This window comes from Ictalurus punctatus, chromosome 12, assembly GCF_001660625.3.
Source record: "Ictalurus punctatus breed USDA103 chromosome 12, Coco_2.0, whole genome shotgun sequence".
Lineage (NCBI taxonomy): Eukaryota > Metazoa > Chordata > Actinopteri > Siluriformes > Ictaluridae > Ictalurus > Ictalurus punctatus.
In genome coordinates this window covers 20,526,211-20,550,991 of record NC_030427.2, presented here as the reverse complement: position 1 = coordinate 20,550,991, position 24,781 = coordinate 20,526,211, and the positions used below count along the sequence as shown (strand labels likewise).

The following is a 24,781-nucleotide window of genomic DNA, read 5'->3' as shown; positions in this document are numbered from 1 at the left end:
CTTTCAAACACTACAGACAATTTAAAAATGCCAATCAGACTATTTTTGGACTGGGGGAGGAAACTGGAGTACCTGCAGGAAACCCCCAACGCACAGGCAAGCTCTGCACATGCAGCATGGTAGTGAGAATCGAACCACCAACCCTGGAGATGTGAGGCAAAGGTGATAACCAGTAAGCCTCTCACAAAAGATGTCATTCAAATATATTCTTTATTTTTCTTTTTAAAATTCCAAAAAATATTTATAATAATAAAAATAAAACCACCAATTTTTATTATGGTGCCTTTTCCAGCCATGCTGGACTAAATGAGCATTTCCCAGGCATTGCTTGGTCTTCACCATAACGTCAGTATTCAGTTGAGTGACAGGAGCACTGTTGCCAACAACTTTCATTGGAAAGTCTCTAACTGTCACTAGATGATGTCATATGCTAATTAGCATATTCATTACATCATCGCATCATATTTACATTCTGCCTAATGTCAGCCCTTTACATCTGTTTACTTCTCTCCTACTCTCTGTGCTCACTTGCTGTATTTTAATACAGCTGACTTCCCAAAAAGGCTGTTCTCATTTACATATTTTTTGGTTTCAGACAATGGAACGAGTGTGAAATAGTGACTGAAGAGGGATGTAACTTCAACAGGAAAGCAAGACCTTGGGGCACCACTGGTGACTCTCTTCTATGGAAAAGTAGCTAAGGTTTGCCCAAAAAGTCATTAGATTTGTCGCTAGATGCTTATTTGAAAGAAAAAACAAACTAACAAAAAAAAAAGTCAGTAAGGAGTCTGAAAAGTGGGCAGGAGCAGTCTCTGTCACAATGAGTGAGTGAAGAGAAGGGCTGCAGCTTGAAGTCATATTTTGACTGAAAAGGATGTATTCATGTGCTATTGAAAATGAACACTTTAAAGTTTTTAGCGATTTTGTATTTATTTAATTTTTATAATTCAAGCACTTTTTATACATCACTAGATTTTTTTAAATTACTATTTTCAAGTTTTTCCAGCACTTAAATTTCAAAAAGCCAAATTCAAGCACCTTGTATGACCCATGTTTTAAGATTTTAAAGTGTGAATAAACAAATTTATGCCAACAAAAAAAAAAGGCTAGATGGACTCATTCCAATCTAGTCATAAAATGAAGTACAAATGTGGTCAAGTTGATCCAATTTTACAAAGGCATATTACAACTAGTTAAAAGATTCAAATTAATAAGCACATGACAAAAATTTAATCATAAACATTCAATATGTTTCAGGGTGGAGTTTTCTTTTAGGTCAAGCTCGGAACCTATATAAACATGCGGCTCGGGTTAAAGAAAACAGCTTGGATAATTTTAATTATTGGATTCAAAGAAAGATGTACAGCACAACTAACACATATTTTTATTACATCTTCTCTTGGATTAGATTATTCAAGAAGCTTTCTCTCATTTAGCCAAATGTTAACTTTCCCAGAGTAAGCTGCCACTGTAAACAAAGATATTAAACTGTATTTGTGATACTGTTAAGCCAAAACCCAAAATTAGCTCACTCACTGTGTGATATAACCCTTCATGCATACACTTCAGTTAGATCAACACCTATGACCCCAACCGAAATAGGTCTAAGGTGGAATTAAAAGCAGCTCAGTTCTAAGACGATACTTCAGACGCTTGATAATGAATAAAGTGTTTTTAAAAAGAATAAAGGTACAAAGTGTAATGAACTGAACTGATCTTAATTAACACTGACCTTTAGCCCTTGAGGCAGCCAATAAGTGCTGTTATATTGCTTCAGTGCCTTGTGTTTGGGATCGCTGTGACCTCATTGTGCTTTTGCATGACAAGTGTGTGAAGTGAATGCTTAGACAGCTCTGGAGAGACATATAAAAACAGTCCTTGAACAAAGAGTATTATAGTTAAAGATGGCACCGATCTCATATTCGATGTCTGTATGAGGCAAATATCAGCAGAAAATCCTGCTCAAATATCAGATGTGGAAAAAAAACGGAATTAGATCCGAGTTCTATAAGAAATATAACCTAAAATGTTAGCTAGCTATTTTGTAATATTAAATTAGAATCAGATATTATATTTACATTATCAAATTTTGCAAACATCTGCAAAATATTTGAATAGAAAAGCTGTGGTTTTGTGCAAGGCATGACGCAATTTTCAACAATCATGTGGTTCCCAGCAGCATGTTCATAATAATTCAATCCATATTCAAGATTTATACACCAAATGGCTGTTGTCGTATCAGGGTTTCTTGACGTCAAATGAATTAGGACCAGCTCAAAAAAAAAAAAGCAGAGGTAAGGTCTGCTATACAGTAAATTAGTCTCATCGCATGGTTTGGTGAAGCTGGTCATTTTAAGCATATTGTATTGCTTAGATTAGTGAAGTGATTGTGGACCAGCTATAGTGTATAAGAATCTGTCTTTGCTCAACCCAGTTGTACAAATGAATGAAAATAGTTTCATTTAACTTGTTTGAGGTACGTTTCATGAAGCCAGCATATTCAGCTATTAAACATAAATATTTTGTGCCATATCTGTCATATCTGTTGATATGAAGTTTAAAAAAAAGCCAGGTATGGCGATTCTGTAATAATTTTTGCCAGGGGTTGTCCATCCATCCATCTTGTATACCGCTTATCTTTTTCAGGGTCACAGGGAACCTTGAGCCTATCCCAGGGAGCATCGGGCACAAGGCGGGGTACACCCTGGATGGGTGCCAATCCATCGCAGGGCAATACATACACATTCACACACCCATTCATACACTACAGACACTTTTGGACATGCCAATCAGCCTTAACGTAGAAGTTGTAAAATAAAAATCTACAACAAAGTTTGTACTAAAAAATAAATAGGATGCTAAAAACTTTTGCACAGTACTGTAGGTGGGGGGTGGGGTGTGTGTGTGTGTGTGTGTGTGTGTGTGTGTGTGTGTGTGTGTGTGTGTGTGTGCGCGTGTGTGTGTAGCAGTGTGGGAAAACCGGTCAGATGGTTCTGTGGCTGAATTCTGGAAAACAGCCCAAAAAGAAATTAATTAATTCATTATTTTTTTCTATCAATAATACACTTTGACATCACTTTTTACTAATCAAATACATTTTACCAAAAAACTCAACAAAAATCAAAACAGGGAAGTGTTTTTATTTTGGATAATTTCTAACCTTCCCTATCTGCACATGCCATCAGTCATCCTAAATATGTGTACAACCATGCTATGTGTGCTTATCTCATGCAATGTTTACGTTTTTGGATATCCGAAATGGACATATGCCTAATCAATTCAGTTTGTGATCAGATACCGGATTAGAACTCAGGAAGCTTTAAAAATGTTCCAATGGCCTAATAAAAAAGCATCAGTAACAAGAGATTTAGGCAACAGCACAGAACTGACTGTAATTATTTGAGCCAGTAACAACCTGAACAGAAAATCAATGAGGAGAGGATGACAGGGCTTGTGTTTAAATGCCTTGAGGGACTTTTACCACAGGTGATGAGACAGAGGCTGATGTGGATGATGCTGATGCCCGAAGTGAGAACTTATTTTATTGTAAACTTATCGTTTATTTAAGGGTAAGACATTGGACTTTTAATCGAAAGGTCATGAGTTCAAATCCCAGCATTGTCAAGTTGCCATTGCTGGGCCCTTAAGCAAGGCCCTTAACTGCTCCATTATATAAAATGAGATCAATTTAAGGTACTCTGGATAAGGATTGTTTTTTCAGGTGCAGTCAGAATTTAAAATGTTACACCTTTACTTCTCTTACAAAAGAGAAACTAGTTTTAGTTCTGTCCTGCAGTACAATGTGAAGGGGTTCCCCAAACCACTGCATAGCAGTAACTCTGAAAAACAAATTTTATTTATTTATTTATTTATTTATTTATTTTTAAAGCAGCCAGTGTGAGTATCAGTGACTGAACAACACTGGCATGTCCTCAGGCTGTTTGTAAACATAAACAAAGCAACGTCAAAGTGGAGCTGAAATGACTGATGGGACTGCCACTGTTCCATCACTGCATTTAATCACCTCTTTCCAGTTAAGGACAAAGCCTCCATAAATTCCGACTAAAGGAAAATTATTCATTTCTTTATTTACCTTGTTGTTTTGTCTCGAGCCACGGAGCTTTAAGATATAAAAAATAAAAAAAAAGACGCTCGTGTACCCGTCTTTAAACATTTACACACATGCACAGTGATAGAATAAACCTACAGCCATCCTACTTGATTATTTCAGAGGAAAGTGCGTCTTCTCTCGAGTTTTCCGTCCATCACTCACCTTTAAATGAAGCGCAGTGCGGTGAATCCCGGAGTTAGCGTGCCACTGTCACCGCGCGCGTGAAGAAAACACGGTTAACATGCAGCTGTTTGAAGGGAGGAGAGAAAAAAAAAAAAAAAAACCTGCGACGTGCGCGAGCTTTGCTCAGCTGATTCCTCCAAAGCCACGAGGGCAAGGAGCTGTCCCGTCGCCCCGCCCACACCACCACGCCCCCTCCTCACGCCTCCTTTAACCCGTAGCCTACTTTTATAATGTATAATATAATGTAAGAATATTATCACTATTAAGAATTTTGTTAAGACCTTTTTGGAAGAAAAAAAATAGTTACATTCTATGGCCATGTTTGTGGACACCTGGCCATTAGACCCATATGTGGTTCATTCCCAAATTGTTGCCACACAGTTTGAAGCACACAGTTGTATAGGATATCTTTGTATGCTGTAGTATTACAATTTCCCTTCACTGGAACTAAGAGGCTCAAACCTTTTCCAACAATGCTCATGTACACAAAGCGAGCTCCATGAAGATATGTTTTAGTAAGGTTGGAGTGGAAGAACTCTATTTGAGTGGCCTGCAGAGAGCCCTGACCTCAACCCCACTGAACACCTTTGGGATGAACTGGAACACCGACTGCATCCCAGACATCCTCACTTAACATCAATGCCTGACCTCACTAATGCTCTTGTAGCTGAATGAATAAAAAAAAATGAATAAAAAAAAGCCACGCTCCAAAATCTAGTGGAAAGCCTTCCCAGAATAGTGGAGCTTATTATAACAGCAAAGGGGGAATAAATCAGGAATGGGATGTTCAAGATGCACGTAGGATATGATGTGTTACTGTCAGGTGTCCACAAACAGGCTGCTCAGCATGTTGACACCAAGACCCCCAAGGAGAAAAGTACAACCCAAATTACAAAAAAGTTGTGACGATGTGTAAAATGTAAATAAATGTAAATTAAAACAGAATACAACGATTTGCAAATCTCATAATCCCATATGTTATTCACAACTGAACATATCAAATGTTTAAACTGAGGAAATGTACCATTTTAAGAAATAAAAAAAGGTAATTTTGAATTTCATGGCTGCAACACATCTCAAAAAAGTTGACATTTATTTACAATTTACACAGTGTCCCACCTTTTGTAGAATTGGTTTAGTAGAAGGAAAATTAATGAATTATAGTTGTAATAATAGTGAAACAGTGAAATGATTGCTATGATCCTTTGCTTGCATAGCTGATGGACTTTTTCAAAACATTCTATGCTCATCTATCTATCTATCTCTCTATCCACTCCCGATAGAAACACCATTTAAACAAAGGTTGTTCTGCCCTCTACTATCACGTTGTATTTAAATGAATTTCTCCATCCGTCTCTTTTGGTGATGTGCGTGATGATTTTGGAGATGTTTTGTAATAAATTGACACTCGGAAGTTGCACTACAGATGCTTATTCAGAAACATGAATAAATGTGTGTTTAATCAGCCCAGTTCAGGGCATCACAGTAAATTTATATTATCCTGAATTAATTTTTCTGTATTTTCTGCAAAGACAAGTTATGCTTATCTCTGTAGTATTTTGAGCACTTTTTAACAACTTGTTGGCCTTTTTTTTAATTAAGTAAAAAATCCTGAGAAGAAAGTGCAAACAATGTTCACTATCATGGTCTCCTAGTTATACATGTATGTGTGCACAAGTATTTTTGCAAACTACAGTCCCAAATATTGACACTTCTAGTGAACACCAAAATAAATGTGTTTGACAATTTCACTGCAGCCTTATCTAAAAAAAAAAAATCAATATATTGGAACACTGGGAACATTGGCAATGAAACACACCTCTACCTCTGAATCTACTATTTTACAGGCTCAATGACAGCTTATGTTCTGTTGGTTTGTTATATGTTAAATCCTGAATGGTATTTGACAAGGCTTGGATGAAGTGATGAATGAGCCCTGATGTGCCTGATCCACTCCTCTGCTAGACCAGATGTGCAGGGCTACATAAAATTCTGCTGGATCTTAACTGCTGGTAGATTATGTTCACAAACTTCCAAAACTAGTCAGTTTTTCCATTAGGTCACATTGGCATGACATAGCCGTTGAGTGAATAGGATATATAACTCAATGCTGTATTTATATCTGTTTTTTTCTAAACTACTGTGTGAAATTGTTGTGGAAATGCATGGAGGTTTAATGTGTTTGTGAAAAAGGCACTGTGATCGATCATTCCCCCCCTCTTTTTTCTTTTTAAAGGGAACCTTTTCTTTGAAGGGAGCTCTGATTACAGGGTCACCAACTCTTCTGCTTTCTGGCAACAAGTCACGATCTTACACCGAGAGAAGCTAAGAGCTAAATAACTTTTTTTTGTATTTGTCCTTTGTGAGAGTACTGTGAAGTGTTGGATTATGGTGTGAGAGTTTACATGCACTTATTTATCTTGTTAGTTTTGTGCATGTATTACCAGAAAGAAATATTTCACCATGCTCCCTACGCAGCTTCCTCTTATACATGTAACATAAAATTAAGATGCTGACCCAAATGCACACCTCTGCCCTGTGTGCGTAGAGTTTGCATATTCTCCACGTGCTTCAGGGGTTTCCTCCGGGTACTCTGTTTTCCTCTCCCAATCCAAAGACATGCGTTGTAGGCTGATCGGTATCTCTAAATTGTCGGAAGTTTGTGAATGGGTGTGTGAGTGTGGGTGTGTGTGATTGTGCCCTGCCCATTGGGTTGGCACCCCACCCAGGGTGCCCCCTAGTTCCCTGGGATAGGCTCCAGGCTACCCACAACCCTGTGTAGGATAAGCGGTGTGGAAAATTAATGGATGGATTAACCCAAATGCAACCCAGTTAAATTATCTAAACATCTGTCTCTAAGCAAGCATCTGTCTCTTCCCAACCTCGAATCAGTTGTTCTTCTGTACCAGAAATCTAAAGTGTTTCATGCTGGATTGGACGTCTTACACTGGATGAATTCCTTGGCAGTTTCTCGGTTAGCAGTTCCAGGACCCATGGATATTTGACATGAGCCCAACCTGGAGAGACATGCCACTATCTGAGACAAATGAGATATTATTGACACCATACTTGTCTAAGGTATTGTACAATTCACAGAGCCTCATAGTCTGTTGAGATTACTGTAGTGCTTGTACAGTAGGTGGATGTTAGAAGGAGAGTTAATTCAGAGTGTTTGGCAATTTAGTACTTAAAATGCCTTTGCTATGTTCGAGAGATGAAGCATAGTATTCAATGCCACTGATGGTTCTCAGAACTGAAATTTCCCACTTTCATTTAAAATCTCAAATAAACATTGGTTTACCACATTAGTACACACACTTGTTTCCTACACTGTTGTGTAAAAATACCACTGCTTCCTCTGGAGGAAGTGTTTGAAGGGCCTAGATGTTTTGTGACGTTGGGTTTTCTTCCCACCAACCCATAAACAGAAGAGAAAAGTTAGTCAGCCACAGGACTGAACCAACATCTTTACTTTCCTTGGAAAAATATATATAATAATGTTCAGGAAGTTGACAACAGAAATATGCAAACTGCACTTCTGAAAGCGCTATTGTCACTCAAGTTTATGTGTTTGAATTGTGTGGCATACCTAACTTCCTCTGAGAAATTCACTCGAAGCCTATCTATTTTTTTTCCTTCTTACCCATAAAACATAATATTGTTCTTTCTAATCACTCAGAATTCCTGTCATTCCTGCTGGGAACTGGTGGAAGGAATTTCAGGAGCCTTCAAACCAGCATTGTTTCCGTTGGAGAAAGCACAAGGCCCATGGAAGCGGAAAGCTACAGTCCACGCTATTTGATTTGGCCCTTGACTGAGAGTTGCCACACCATCCTGCTTGCCATCTGGTTAGGCATGAACTTTAAGGATATTCCGAATACTGAGAAAACACTACGCTCTTGCACCTGCTATTTATTTTGCTGTACCACCAAAAAAGAAAACTACATTAAAAATATTTGTACAATGACCAAGAATTTCATTTTCACACAAAAAGGAATTCTTCCATGGTTTTCAGGCTCTGTGACTAATTTCAGTGAGGCTGCCAGTAGTATTTTCTTTGGCAGGATTCCACAATGTTGAAAATGTATGTTCTTTATGTTGCTTTATTGATTTTCTGGATATTACTGTAAAATAGCTATTAAATAATAATCAAAATTAGTCAGAAATGATCTTCAGATTTCACTCCTTCACCCATTCACTTGATGTAACTGGTTCTGGCTAGGGTTGCAGTGGATTCTGAGCATATCTCAGGAACAATGGGAGGCAGGAGTACACCCCAGAGGAATGTCCATCCATCCATCAATGTTCTACCACTTTCTCCTTCTTCAGGGTCACGGGTGAACCTGGAGCCTATCCCAGGGAGCATCAGGCACGAGGCGGGGTACACCCTGGACAGGGTGCCAGTCCATCGCACAATCACATACACACTCATTCATACTTTCATACACTACGGACACTTTAGACATGCTCCATGCATGTCTTTAGGGGAGGAAACCTGCACACACCCTGGACCCTGGAGGTGTGAGGTGAACGTGCTAACCACTAAGCCACCGTGTGCCCCCAGATGAATGTCTTTGACCTGTCTTTGAATGTATTTGTCCTGCTCAGGGTCAAGGTCGGTCTGGAGCCTATCCTGGGTGATACTGGGTGACAGACAGAAATACACCATGCTCACACACAAATACAAATGTACATGTTACACAAATGTATAATAATCCAACACAAACAGTCTTATGCAGCCGAGGGTCTGCTTCCGCTGCATTAAACTCTAAACTCTGTGGGAACCATTGATTGGATTTTTCAGCACTATATAAGACTAACAAGAGTGACATTATCTCGGATAGTATCATCTGAAATATTAACCTCACTACATTGCTATCCTTAACTATTCATCATGTATGTATTATGTATTATTATGAGTGACTCATAATTAAAACCACAATACAAATAAGTTAATTTAAGCTAAACAGTTTGTAAAAATAAATTAATTTATTAATTAATTAAAAATAAAAAAGTAAGGCAAAGCAAGGATAGTGTATTAAACTGTCATACATTAATGCATATTATGTCATATTAACTTTCTTGAAATTGCCACTGTTTCCTTTTAGTTTGTATATCAAAAAATCTGCAACATCTGCAACATCTATGTGTTTATAAGCTACCTTTCACATGCAAAACAACAATGTTGTGCGAGTTTATAAGTGTTTGGAAGAATAAATCACAACATACAGCTATTCAAGCTGTTAAAATCAATAGAAAATCCGTTTGTAGTTCCACCTATGTAGTGCCACTCTAGTTAGGTGCAGATGAAGTGTCAAGTACTGAAACACATCCCATTCTACAAATCTTTCGAGCAATGTTAACAGACTCTGGTGATGACACACCCTCCAGACATTTTCCAGAAACTGACTCCTGACCCAGGATTTTTTTCCCCTGAGCCCCTAGCTGAGAGATGCATGAACCTTTCTTTCCTTGTGTCTCCAAAGTCCCTCCACTCTGCCCACACAAACATATTAGTATGCAAGTAAACAAATCAACCTGTGTTATTCTAGGATACCTGGGATTCTTGTCACCTTGAGTGTTCTCATTATGCCAGTTCCCTTGATGGCCTCATTGCCAGATGCACAACTCTCAGTTCAGTACTAGAGCAAAGTGTCAACATTGTTTGACCTTGGACACGTTGTACAAATGCAGAGAGCACAACAAATCATTAAAATACATTGGTCTATGGCCAGAGCTCCAGTGCTTGAATGATAAGCTCTGAACTGAACTTTTCACCTGGGGTTCAGCAGTCTTCTTACAAAGAAAAGTTGCCATTTTTCAGCAAGAAAAGGCTAACAGAATCATTTGGAAAGTTGTCCTGGAATTTTAAATTCCTGTTTAAATTTTAAACAGTTCAGAATGATCGTCATCCTTCCCTTTATTTTAGACCACAGGTTTTCAATCAGGTTTAAATCCAGAAAAAGAGAATAGTGTTACAAAACACTGATTTTGTGTCCCAAAACTATTTCGATTTGGATTAATATTGGATCTTGTTGAAAGATCTGGTTGAATTATTGACCTATAGTTTTAACCTCCTGGCAGAGGTGACTAGTTTGGGGATTAAATATCTTTAATGGAATTAATGATGCCATCAATCTTTACAACAGATCCCAAAATAGCAATGACCCATACCATGCATTACAGTAGGTATGGGTGCTATTTTTTTCTATCCAGTTCTTACAGGATTTCGGAGTTTTTTGTGATTGTTTCGGCCAAAAATGCTTGATTTTTCTAAATTTGCGATTTTGAATTTTCTCCATATTTATTTTTATGGAAAACTACTTAAATTGGCGAAATTGCAATTGCATGGAAACATTGTAGCTGTACTCATGTTTGACCCAAATGAATCAAAGGTTTTGGCTGAATGCCCGTTGTGATTATGTCACATGATGCATCTTGGCCCAAATCTACAGAAAATCTGCGGATATTTTGAAAAATTGCAAGCTCTTCCGAATATTGTTTGCTTGAGTTTGTGTTAATTTCTGCAATCACAAAATTGCTCAATCCTCAATCCTAGATCAGTTACCTTATCTGTGAAGGTCATCAGCCAACTGTCTCTACTGTCTTGAAAAATCTTTCCAAATAGAACCCCTTTAGGAAGTTTAAAAAATAAATAAATAATATTTTTTTTAAAAAACCTTTAAAGGCAATTTTTCTAAGAACGTATGATCAAGTCATCTTGCAGATTGTTTATTTGTGTTTGCAGTGTTCACAAAACTTTTCTCTGAGACATCAATATATCTACAATTTCAGAAGTCAACAACAGGAAAGATAAATGACCAATATCATAGTAGAACTATATAAATGTAAAAATCTAATTATGTGTAAATATACACTCATAGTATTATCATATATGGGGGTGGTAATTACAAAGAACTAAGTTATAAGGAATATGAATCTGACAAGCTGGAAAAATTACCCAGTGACTATACTTTATGAATAAAATCCATAACTATTTTCAATGAACCAGACTGACCTAGAAAATGTTTCCACTATCAAAAATTATTCATTATTTGAAACTATGTGTAACCCACATAGTCTTGGTGTTTATAAATGCAAGGGTCATACCAGCTCAGGACATTACCCCTTTCAGCCAAGAGAATTTACAATCTCATGAGTCTTTATTGGTCACATATACAGTAGAGCACAGTGAAATTGTTTTTTCCACATACCCCAGCCTGTCAGGAAGCTGGGGTCAGAGCGCAGGGTCAGCCATGATACGGCACCCCTGGAGCAGAGAGGGTTAAGGGCCTTGCTCAAGGGCCCAACAGTGACAGTTTGGCTGTGCTGGGGCTTGACCCCACAACCTTCTGATCAGTAAACCAGAGCTTTAACCGCTAAGCGACCACTGCCCCATCTACAGAAATTTAACGCTCTAGCTTCTCCTTCCAGTTCACTTCCTGTTCACAGTGTACTTTAGCCTGGCGTGTTCAGTAAACCAGTGCAAAAACACTACATTCTGACTTTTTTTTTCCTTTCTGTGTTTTGGCCATCCTACATGTTACAGAGGTTTGGGATTTGCAGTCAGCAGTAGACTCACAAGGCTACCTGTTAGGAGCATATATTCTCAACAGATGTCTGCAGTCTACAAAATATCACCAATGCTGTAATATCATTATTCCCCAGCTGAGTCACCACCACTTATCACACCTAGTCTCCACTAGAACAAACATTTCAACAGTTTGAGCAGGATTTTAGGAAGGTGTTCCTTTAGGCAGGTTTTCATTTCAACCAAGTAGAAGTCACTTGTTTTCTTAAAAAATAATAATAATAATAAAGCAATGACTAGCAGCTCAAGGACAACCCGTTCATTCAACTTACTACCTGAACAAATAATCTGTTAAGGGCCAGACGTCTTCAGCTCAACTCAAATCTCTCACCACTTACTGTTGTTTGTAAACCTGAAACCAACAAGATGGAGATAGGATATGCTATGTTGTCATCAGAGATGGGAAGATTTCTGCAAATATTGTGGACAAAAGCAGCACTAGCATGCTTCACATTCCCAGAACATATCAATGACCCACGTGAGTGCTCTTGTTGTACCTTGTTTAAAAACACATATGGACTTTACCAGGAAGCTTATCCTGGAAACTACATGAATGAGGAAATTGGATGGCACCAGAAAATCTCTTATGTAAAAGCATCTCAGCATTCATTCACTGGATGATGGAAAAGTTAAAGTTAGCATCAAACACTGAACCATGCATACTGGATTCCTTCCTACTGAATTCCTTTCTTTCCTCATCAACAAATTCCTTCCTAATCTAATAATGTTGGACATTCCTTGGCTAGCAGGCCATAACTCTTCTATATCATGCAGCGACAATGGTAATACATGTGTATCCCTTCCATGTCATACAACTCATACAAAAGAAAGAGCTCTGTGATCAAGAAGGATATTCTGCTCCTTTTCTAGACCCTCTAGATATGGGATTGTCCCATTGGCTTCCTCTCTGACTTCTTTCCCTGATGTTGAAAAGCATACCCTTTGACAGTCTGAGGCACTGGCGCTGGAATATCCATGCAATTATCCTACATCAACAGACTTCTTCATGGAAAAAAGATGGGGCGGGGGGTCTCCCGGTATCAAGTACAGGGGTCCTAAATGTGGTCACTATAAAATACACATACTCCTTACTTCTGCTGACATCAGGAATTTAGCAAGTGCAAGGTGCACTACATTTTACTGAGCTAAACTTGCACAGTGAATACAATGACTTGTGAATCAGAGAGTTGATGAGTGGAAAATAGAGCTCATCACCATGTCAGGGCAATATGAAAATATGGTGATAACTAATGGACTTGTCAATGTCCCATCAGTCTTCCGTGTATTTGTGGAAAAAGGAACTCCACAAATTCTTGAATGGTGCTGCAACTGTGTACATTGATTACATTCTCAATGTTTTGTCCTGAGTACAGGAACATGTGAATCATGTAAGTCAGGTCCTTACCAAGCTCTATAAGAACCAATAATTCATCAAGTTAGTAGCATTCTTTGTAAAGATATTAGATGCACAATTGATTAAGATCAACAAGACCAAGCAGTGGCCTCATCATAAGGTGCATGCAATTATGACATATGAAATTGGGAGCTTAGTGGGAGCTTTTGATTGGTTAGCCATCAAAGCAGTCCCTAAAGACTGGAGGCACTACCTGGAAGGTGATGAGCACCTTTCCTAATCCTCACTGACCATAGAAAGCTTGAAAATGTCAAATTACCAAGGAGACAAAACTCCCATCAAGCTCACTGCGGTCTTTTACTTACTTCTGAGCAGACCAGGGGCCAAGAATAAGATAGTGGAATGCCTGAACCAGGAAATGAGGATGATTTCTCGGATCATACTAGTGGAACAGGATTGGAACTAATATATTTCCTGGAGTGTATATGCAAAAGCAAAAAAAAAAAAAATTCCCTCAATTAATTAATTTGAATTCCATTCAAACCAGTGCAAAGTCTTGGAAATCTTAGCAGTTGCATGAGTTCTGAGGTTATGTTTATTTCTAATTGGCTTTGCCATGTCTATACTGATTGCTATAGTTTTTTTTAACTACATTTCTGCTAAAACAATTCATGTCTTACTGTGGTGAGTATTGCCTAATACATCGTTTTCAGTTTTTGGTACAAATGTCTGTCTGTTTTTTGTAATAAACTCCTCCAAACATGGCTCAAGAGCATGTGTATAAGTATGTGTGGTATTTAACACTGTTGATGTTAGAAAATTTCATGAGACCTTTATGACTCATTGTATGACACTGAATAATCCATGTGTTCTGTGAGAAGTTGAACTGAACAGGGCTGTGGCAAAAGTGTTTTTATGGGAAGTGTAGCAGGTGAAAGGCCAAGCAGGATATCCCTCTTATTTTCCTCTTAGCAACGGTATCTGTGCTCCCACACAAATATAGGCGGCACAAACAATTTCGCTGTCCCTTCTTAACTAGCAGGAAATGTATGAGAGCCTATCTGTCGCTGGTCTGTTGTTGTCTGCGTCATTCACTAACAGTGACGAAAATAAACCTTAGGATGCCATTATGTGCAATCAGCTTTGTTTCCCATACGAGTCCTGCAGTGTGTGATTTGAACCACATAATTGTAACCTGTTTGTCTATTGATTCACTGGAGAAGAAAGGAGCTCAAACAAATGTGATAATGTAGCAAATAATAAAATAAAGCTGCTGTGCTTAAATTCTAGGAAGGTGCACAATGCAATTGGTGAAAAACATTACATACAGTAGGTCAGGATGTGATATTGAGATCACTTTAATGAAATATTTCTAGGTGAGATACCTAAAGCTTATTATTGGTCAAAGTTGTTTTATAACTTCTCAAATGTTCAAAATAATAGTGGAACAATTACAATAATAAAAAGAAATATACAATTATTAAAGAGTGTCTATGCACCTTCTGTGCTTGGCCCCCTAATAAAGAAAGCTGGTGGGTTTTTTTAGTTTATATATTTTTGACACTCTATATCAGTCTGTATTTGCATGGAATACGTTTTGGGTCTTTTATTGTTAACACAAATATTCAGCATGTGCATACATTAAATCCTGCTGGTGTGGGGCCATGCTAGTCTCTTTAATGATGCGCACAACAGTACTACTACTACTATAAAAATATGAGTAATAGGTCCCATGGAGGAGAATCTTCCACCTGATAAAATTCACTGATTGAGCAAATTTGTGAAGGAATTACAAGCTTGGGTCATAATTTAGATCAAATGTATATGACTGTCTTGGGTTCTGTATTCAGCAACTAAAAATTTAAATACACTCTTAACTGCCAGAATTTGGTTCTTCTGCCTGTGAAATATACTAAATGGCCAAAAGTTTGCCAAAAAGTTGACCATCACACTCATATGTGGTTTTTGAACATTCCATTCAAGATTTAGTCCCTTTTTGCTGTTATAATAAGCTCCACTCTTCTGGGAAGGCTTTCCACTAGATTTTGGAGCGTAGCTGCAGGGATTTGTGTTCATTTGGACACAAGAGCATTAGTGAGGTCAGGCACTGATGTTGGATGAGGAGACCTGGGGTGCAGTCGGTGTTCCAGTGGGGTTTAAGGTGTTCAGTGGTGTTAAAGGTCAGAGCTCTGTACAGGACATTCGAGTTCTTCCACTCCAAACTTGGCAAACCATGTCTTCATGGAGCTTGCTTTATACAGTCTGTCATGCTGGAACAGGTTTGGGCCTTTTAGTTCCAGTGAAGTGAAATTATAATTTTATAGCATGCAAAGACATTCTATATAATTGTGTGCTTCCAACCTTGTGATAGCAGTTTGGAGAATATCGGTATGATGGTCAGGTGTCCACATATTTTTGGCCATATAGTGTATTTTGCACGTACACCAGCATCTCATACAAATATTGGCTTTAAGGATAATGAGTCTTTATTGATCACATATACAGCACAGTGAAATTCTTTTCTTCGCATACCCCAGCGTTGGGGGCACACGGTGGCTTAGTTAGCACATTCGCCTCATATCTCCAGGGTCGGGGGTTCAATTCCCTGTGTGTGTGGAGTTTGCATGTTCTCCCCGTGCTGCAGGAGTTTCCTCCGGGTACTCCGGTTTCCTCCCCCAGTCCAAAGACATGCATGGTAGGCTGATTGGCATGTCCAAAGTGTCCGTAGTGTATGAATGGGTGTGTGAATGTGTATGTGATTGTGCCCTGTGATGGATTGGCACCCTGTCCAGGGTGTACCCCGCCTTGTGCCCGATGCTCCCTGGGATAAGCTCCAGGTTCTCCCGTGACCCTGAAGGAAGGATAAGCAGCATAGAAGATGGATGGATGGATGGACCCCAGCAGTGGGAGGTTGGGGTCAGAGTGCAGGGTTAGCCATGATACAGCACCCATGGAGCAGAAAGAGTTAAGGGCCTTGCTCGAGGGCCCAACAGACGCAGCTTGAACCCCCAACCTTCCAAGCAGTAACCCAGAGCCTTCATTGCCAAGCCACCACTGCACCACTTTCTTTAAAAAAATTTTTTTTAAAAACGGGAAGCAAAAGACTGGGAAATGACATCTGATATATTCTACTGTATATTAAATACATACATTGTTTGATATATAAATAAAATATAGGTCTTTATATCAATAATACATTAACACAAATCTTTTCTACTTATTAAAGTCTGGCTATATTATTCTTCCTTTGGTTCTATGTTTATTTTTTTGCTGCACAATGGCAAACACTGAGCTGTTGCCATGGCAATGATCGTTGTTAGTGAAAAGGTAGAGTGGGCTGTTTGTTGGATGGTAACCAATGAACTCTGGTAAGAGGATGTAATTTTTTAAGCCAAATGCTTCCTCCTTTTGTTTTGGTGCATACACCCAGAATACATACATTTGGAGTGAAGACAAAGAATGATGTTGTCACTAATCTCTTTCATTAAACAAGAATGTGTCCTAACTGACACTGGAGCCAATAATAACTACAGAATAAAAATCTTTCTTCGTTAGTGGAATCTATCAATTTAAAGGTATTTAAAAAAATGAAAATTCTGTCAACATTTGCTCACTGTCGTGTCGTTCCAAATCTGTATGTATTTCTTTCTTCTGTTGAACACAAAGGAAGATATTTTGAAGAATGTTAGTAACCAAACAATTTTGGTGCCCATTGACTTCCATTTTATGGACAAAAAAACAATAAAAGCTTTCTCAAAATCTCTTTTTTTAAGTTCCACAGATGAAAGAAAATCATACAGTTTTGGAACGACATGAAGGTGAGTAAATGATGACAGAATTAAAATGATTAATAAACTATCCCTTTAAAATAGATAGGTAGGTAGACAGAGAAATAGGGATGTAGGTAGTGTAGGTAGCCATTTTTCTCAGAAAAATGGTATTAAACTGTATCCTTCCTTGTTGCTTGGGCCTGTTGTTTATATATGTATGTATATATGTAACTTTTACCTACAAAGGTGTATGTAGTGTAGCTTTAACACTTTACTGTAAAAATTAATTACAGTGCTATATCCATGTTTCCAGGTGAAGGTTACATATTAAAGGTGCAACAAATGTAGCCTTGACAGTACCATTGACAATCAGCTCAACAGTTTAGTACTAATTTTATTAAGAGTGCCGGCTGGAGTGCTAAAAACACAGACTAGAGAATGAAATACAAAGACAACACAGACTAAGTAAAAACACGTTTGAAATGACCATCGGTACTGACCATACTTTTCTCTACATTATATTTTAGCTCGCAAGTTCTCTGGAGTTAGTGGGGCAACACTTTTCCCACCTTTTTAGAGTGTAAAATTTAGCTAGCTAGCTAACAATGCTAGTTCATTCTGTGCATTATATGCTGATTATGAAAGCTGATTTTGTTTTGCTTTTTGTTCCTATGATACACTATTGTAGCTTTGCTAGTATTGTCACCTTGTAATGTCAGCATGGAACACAACTGATAAATATTCATGGGAATAACTGAATAAAATTGAATAACGAAAATATAGCATCAAATGATAACTGATCACCATAATTACTAAGCACATTACAGATATTTCAATATAAACAAATCTATTGTGTTTCAGGATTGAGGGGTCCTTTAAGTAGAACCAGAGAGCAACTGGGAGTCTAGAGTTTTGTAAATGGACACATGGCGCCATCTGCTGCTGTTGCAGAGCCCAACAATAGATGATCTACACAGTATGTATAAAGTGGTTGGTGGACTGAGAGGAGGGTGATCCTGAAGTGTTCCAGCCTCATTGCTGATTTCCACTGATATCATATGAATTATTTGTCCAGAAACTAGTTGCTTGTTTTGTGGTCTTGTCTTGAAAGTCTGTGTCCGAGAAGCTTAAGGGGTTCACTTTGTTCTTTTGTAGTTCTTTTGTATCTACAACCTTACAATGGAGAGGTTTATCAGCAGAACCCCTTTAGGACAGTTCAAACCCTTATCTATCCAAAGAGCACTTGCAGAAGAGTCTACAGTCCTTTGTGTCATGGCTATGACAGTCATTATCGAATGCAAATTGACGTGCAAGTTTAGCAGTTTGTTTCAGGGAATGGTTTAATTTTCATGATTTGACATAAGATGTGACTGGGTAGAACAGGACCTGTGAGCTTTCTTTTTGTAAACATTTAGCACATCCAAGTAAATTATATTGTACAAGCTAAACAATTCCCCACCTAGCAAGAAGACATTCAGTTACTGTCCTTGTAGAGTTTTGCATGTTCTCCCTCTGTTCACATGGGTTTCCTTCTACTGTCCAAAACATGGTTTGGCTAAACTAACTTGCCCATATGTGTGAATGTGTGTACGCATGGTGGCCTGTGATTGACCGGCCTGGATGAATAGTCCCACCTTGCGCCCAGTATTGCTGGGATTGCTCTGGATCCAGTACAACCCTGACCAGGATAAAACAGTTAGTGAAGATGAATGAATGAATGAAAATAATATAAAATGAAATAAAGGAGGAGTTTTTAACATAATATCTGAGCTGATGAAAGCAGAATTTTTGAGGGACGGTTTTGTCAAGGTACAGCTAGTGTGGTGTGAAGCAGTTTCAACTTCCTCACTACCAAGCCAAACGTGCTTTAGCCAGGTGCACTCTACACTCTTTGGCTGTCCGAGACAAATTTTGAGAATCCTACAAGATTCCTATTATCCTGGGCCAAAATCTGTAGTCTTTGATCGCTAGTTTAACATGCTCGTCAACAGCCGATTAACGACCATTGTCATAAAATTTTTCCTCATATAAAATTCTGCCATTGTCAGAAGTTTTGAAGCACAGTCATGCGGTGTGACTTCTCATCCAGATGAGTCTTCCTTTTTTAAGAAGTCTTAGAATGCAAATTTTTTAAGCCAAAACCTGACTGTATATCTAAACAAACAAATAAATATAACCTTGGGACAAATATGGAAATAATTTAATGTAGTATATGGCAGTGTAATAGACATTTTATATACACACACACACACACACACATAAAATAAACACAACGCTTCCACTAACTTCATTAAAAGTGCAAGATTATTAAAGTAATGTATAACAAGAAGCAAGAGACATTAAATGTTTTTTTCTTCCTTCTAAGGACATTTTTATATTTACATAACATACAGTATACATTCTGTCTTTAGTGTATGCTAGTTAGCTACAGTTTCTGCAGTAATATTCACAGCAAAGCAGTCCAAGAAAAGTTCTCGATACAGAATCTACATTAATGGTATTTTACTACATATGCAAGTGGACACAGATGGAAATGAATGTAGTTCACATTAAGGAATATTTTGTTAATGCTGATTTAGGATATATATGCCAGATCACTATATAGTACATCAAGAGAAATCATTTACCAAAGATTTACAAATTATAGATTAAATGTCTCTATACAATCAACATTGTAAAAGACACATTGAAAAAGAGATTAAAACTTTGATAAATAAATGAAATTGTTAATAAGATGGGCTGGTTGATAATAAGTTTGCTAAACAGATACACAGTGTGTGTGTGCGCGTGTGTGGAGTTTTACATTTTACCCTTGTCCACATGAATGTGCTATGTGTGAATGAGTGTGCGCATGCTGCCCTGCTTTAGACCACGGTACCACACCATACTCCCACCTTACCATCAGCACTGATTAAGCACTTCCTGTAGAATGAATCAGACAAGGTTTTGCAATCAGATCAGGCTTTCCCCCCCCAACTTTGGGCAAAAGTAAATACTAAACCGATTAACTTGACTGACAATATGCACACCATTACATAAATATTTACCCCACAGCTATAATACTACTAGTAGTATACTAATACTACTACTACTACTACTACTTAATAATAATAATAATAATAATAATAATAATAATAATAATAATAATAATAATCAGTTTGTTTGAGAAAGCACTTAAACAATCCCTTATATTTGAGTTCTTATATTTAAGTTGTATTTAAGATAAGTAAGGTGTATTTATAGTACACTTTACTTGACACTTGCACAGAGGACACTATTCAACTAACTTGTGTAAATAATTTTGCAATGTGATGAGCTATTATCGGCTATTTTTTGTAAATTCATAATCCTCTTTAAAAGTAATACATTCCTAGTTAAAGCAATTTTAGTTCCAGGTTGTAATGCTATAAAATGTGGAAAGATTGAAGGGTGGGGATGAATATTTATGCAATGCACTGTACATACACACACACCAGCCACATTAATAGGAACAGATGTACACAAGATCATTGGAAGAATTATCCAAATCTGCCAAGCTCTGGCAGCAGAAACAGGTCAAGAGCAAATGTGATCTCAGTGACTTTGATCATAGCAAGTTATTGGTGCTAGACGGGCTGATTGCAATATTTCAGAAACTGTTGGGATCATCTGGGATTTTGACACACAGCAGTCTGCTGTTGTAGACCATCTGCCTCAAGGTTTGCCATGTTGTCTGTTCCGAGATGCTTTTCTACTCTCCACAATCGTAAAGGGTAGTTATATTGTAACCTTCCTGTCTGGTCATTCTCCTCTGATCTCTCTCATTTACAAGGCATTAACCGCTGCAGAACTCCTGCTCACTGGATGCTTTTTCCATATAATTTGTAGAAATTCTAGAAACTGTTGTCTGAAAATCCCAGGAGATTAGCAGTTTTTGAAATACTCAAACCAGCCCGTCTGGCACAAACAACCGTTTAGGATCATATTTTTCCCCCTCCTTCTAATATTTGATTATTAGAGCATTAAGTGAAGCTCTTGACCGGTACGTGCATGATTTTATGAATTGTGCTGCTGTCGATTAATTGGCTGACTGGACATTTGCATGAATGAGCAGGTGTACAGGTGTTCCTATTAAAGTGGAATATGTGCGGTACATATACACACAGTTAATAATTTACCAGTTTTGCCAATGAACAACTGGCATGGGCTTGCGAACAACAATCTCGTAACATTCTTTCATCATGGTGGAGTTCTTCTGGGGTTGGGCCATGCTTTTCTCCACATCCTGAAAAAATTTACAAGAAAAGCAACATTTGAAAGTTTACTCAGAATCTGCAGCAAATATCACAAAGGATTATGCTAAGAAAAGAAACTGGATTGCTTTGGAGTTCTCACTTGCATTTAAACTTACCTTAAATTGACTGCTTTTGAATTCTTTTAGAGATTCTAGAAGTCCAAGCTCCAATGACTCACGGAACTTTTCGTGTGCCTCTTTCATTTCCTTGATCTCATCCGATTCCATGATTTCGTTGTATTCTTCCTCTGTCTGAAAAATATAACAAGCCACACTTAGTGTCTACATGGAAAAAGTTCATCATCAATACAGGTCACTAATTTTTAAATGGAAAACTGTAAATCCTTACATAGTCCTCAAAACATTCCCCTAGCTTGTAGCATTCTAATCCAGGAAAAGTCAAGCCAGTTTCAAACAGCTCCTTTACACTCCTGGCTACAAGGTGCAGAACTTCATCTTCATATGCATAGATGTTCCCGTCTTCACACAGCAAGAGAACTAACTGCAGGCCAAACGCGTCACATGGGAAATCGTCAATCGCACCAATCACCACCATCTCCATTCTCTCTGGCAGGTAGAAATCTTTCCAGGCTTCTAGCTGGTCTTCATTCCCAGCGTAGACTGTGCCATCCTGCCCACACACTCTCACACTGTAACCCTTTGGTTTTATGAGGGGAATCTGTGTACCTGAGTACCTTTTTACAACGCTGGCAACTGTATCAAGATCCGCACAACCATCTAAAAACAGATCAAATTAATTAGAACCTAAATAAGGGGTGTTGATCTCACTGAAAGTTTAGCATATGAAAAAATAACAACCCACAAAATACCACATGACAGTCAGTGAAAAATACTTAACACAATTTTTGAATGTCTATTAATGCAATATCTAAATCATAAATATTTTTTTTATTTAAAATTCATAAAACATAAATCTATTAAAGTGTTATGCAAAATAGAAGAGGATATTTTCAAGTATATACCTTCTCTGTAGGCCCCAATTAATTCACATATCACTTGACTTCTACAAAACATAATACAAAAAAAAAATTTTTTTTAAAACAAACAAATCCAAAACAATGACCCTGAAGAGTCCAGGTTTCCCTTTTGATTCATGTGTTCCTGTAGCTTACTCATTTAGGCCCAAGATCTAGGCACATGAACTTGAACTAAATCGTTTTGTCATTTCAACCATATACAGCTGGTACAGTAAACAGTGAGACGAAATAACGTTCCGAGGTATCAGACATACAGCCCCCAGTTTTGGCCCGCAAGGGGGTTCAATCCACCCGCAGGATGAATTTTGAATGTGGGGGAAAAAATGAATAAAAGATGCAGACTAATATATATATATATATATATATAATTCTATTCCCAAATTATCCGCTAGGGGCACACTGTTTTAGCCAGAGCAGAAGACGTGGCACAACTCTGGGACACAGACCGAACAGCAGATGGTAGCAATGCGCCTTCTGCTGTTTTTTTTATTACGGTGTAGTCTATCCTGTTTTCTACTCGCCCCCACACCCTCATTAGCCAAAATGTCTGTCAAAAAGGAGAAAAGTGGATAGACTACTTTGTTTTTGCTCCTGAAACTTGCCATCTTTTGGTACTTTGTCAAAAAAGGAGAAAAGTTTATACAGAGGAGACATGACTAACTCCTTTAAAATGCTGCTTCAGACACTGATTGCACTTAAAGAACACAGTTCTGTGAAAATGAATCCTTACTGTAGTAATAGTTTAAAAATGTGCAATTTAATGTTAGTCAACAGCTTCACTACAAAAGAGTTTTGTTTGGTGGAATCCTATTGTTCATGCAATGCCATAAATTTTAAAGTGCAATACTATATTTTTCAGTTACAAATACAAACTTTTTTGCATTTTTACAAACACTGTGACCAGTTGTAATGCAAACATGTAAATGATAATCAGAAGCAAATTGCACATTTGTCTTAAGAAATATGAGGTTGTTCATGATATGTTTTGTAAAAGGATATTTCATTAAATATGAACATTTTCCTAATGTACTTGTACTTCTTTGCACGAAAACAAAAAAAAATGTTATTTATAGATAATTATGCTATGATTGTACTGGCCCGGCCCACTTAACATCTAATTAGGCTGTACGTGGCCCCTGAACTGAAATGAGGGACACCCCTGGTCCTACAATCTAGGACCACGGTGCTACATAATACACACTAACCACATGAGACAACACAGAGCTAAATAAAATCTGCAAACATTGTACATAAAGCGCACATGCAGATGTGTACCAAAAACACAGGACAGTACAATAACTACTAAAACGGGACAATAGGCACAGTAAGTGACAGTGTAGTGCTGAACAGTACACAGTTTTAGTGTGGACGTGTCTGAAATAACAGGTAGTACAGAAGATAGGTGCCAAGGAGTAACAATATAATTTAAAAATGGTATAAATGTAAACATAACATGCTATGACTGAGTATTCAGAAAATTAGCTCATACCAAATATGGACATAGCAGTTATTGTGGTAGCAGCCAGGTAAAGTGTATATAGTGACAATAAATTACATACTTTGTTGTATGTACTGTCTACTAAAGTTTTCCTGAGTGGAACCTGTAATTCTTTTCAGCTGGTGTAAGGGTCCTTGAGCCATATCCAATTACTCTCAGCTTCCCACCCTGGCTCTGGTAAAGGACAGCTCCAAGTCCTTTATTGGACACATCCGTGTGGAGCACTAAAGGAAACTCGAAGTCTGGATAAGCTAGGACAGGGGGGTTCACCGACATGTAAATCAACTTACACAGTGTCTCCTGATGTTTCTCAGTCCATTCAACTGGGGTTTTAGATGGAAACTGTGCACCCTTTCTTCTCTGCCCCCCCATGTCTCCCATGAGGCTGCTCTTTGGTTGCAGGAGTTTGTAGATGGGTGTTGCGAGTTTGGAGAAATCTTGAACATATGAACAGTAGCAACTCAAAAAGCCCATGACTCTCCGCACATCTCCAACAGTGGCAGGTGCTTCATTCTTCAGAGCGTACACTACCTCCAGGTCCTTAGGATCAATGCACACCCCCTCGGCTGAAACAAAACGAGCAACATATCTCACTTCTCGTTTAAACAGGTCACATTTTGTTGGCCCGAGTTTGACTCCATGATTCTGTAGGGCTCTCAGGACCTTTATCAGCCCTTCAACATGGTCCTCGAATGTTCTGGCGTAGCACAGTATATCATCCAAATATGGAATACAACACTCATCTCGAAGGGGAGCAAGCATTTCTTCCATACTTCGTTGAAACGCAGCGGGTCCACAAGCCTCAAGTATGAGTAACTTGTGAACAGACATTGTGTCCTGTTTTGTACAGGAAAATCAGACACAAGAGATGTCGCTTGTGATCGCTCAGCAAGCTGTTCTCTGTCTGAGAAGCGGAAGCATCGCGCAGCCCTACAGGCGCTCACATAAATGAACATAGCATAATCAAGCAATTGCACCCTCAAAAATACTACTCAAATCCATT

The 24,781-nt window shown here is 38.1% G+C and overlaps 2 protein-coding genes across 4 annotated transcripts in view; both read right to left on the bottom strand.

Annotated features, from left to right (window-relative positions):
* LOC108273075 (growth factor receptor-bound protein 10) overlaps positions 1–4,427 on the bottom strand; it is a 61,784-nt gene extending 57,357 nt beyond the window's left edge. Inside the window, exons 1-2 of one of the 2 annotated variants that reach the window (XM_053684098.1) lie at positions 4,274–4,394; positions 1,733–1,853 (exon numbers count right to left, since the gene is read on the bottom strand). The gene's annotated coding sequence lies outside the window, so the exon portion shown is untranslated. Of the gene's footprint in view, positions 1–1,732; positions 1,854–4,273 lie in introns of both variants that reach the window. The other variant, XM_053684097.1, reaches the window with a different exon arrangement.
* Positions 4,428–19,192: 14,765 nt separating this feature from the next.
* Positions 19,193–24,781, bottom strand: part of LOC108272892 (uncharacterized) — a 10,508-nt gene continuing 4,919 nt past the window's right edge. Inside the window, exons 3-7 of one of the 2 annotated variants that reach the window (XM_017481716.3) lie at positions 24,069–24,344; positions 21,632–22,020; positions 21,400–21,534; positions 21,167–21,273; positions 19,193–19,931 (exon numbers count right to left, since the gene is read on the bottom strand). In XM_017481716.3, the coding sequence (XP_017337205.1) occupies positions 19,874–19,931; positions 21,167–21,273; positions 21,400–21,534; positions 21,632–22,020; positions 24,069–24,252 (873 nt within the window). In that variant the 5' untranslated portion in view covers positions 24,253–24,344 and the 3' untranslated portion in view covers positions 19,193–19,873. Of the gene's footprint in view, positions 19,932–21,166; positions 21,274–21,399; positions 21,535–21,631; positions 22,021–22,265; positions 22,307–24,068; positions 24,345–24,781 lie in introns of both variants that reach the window. The other variant, XM_047159166.2, reaches the window with a different exon arrangement.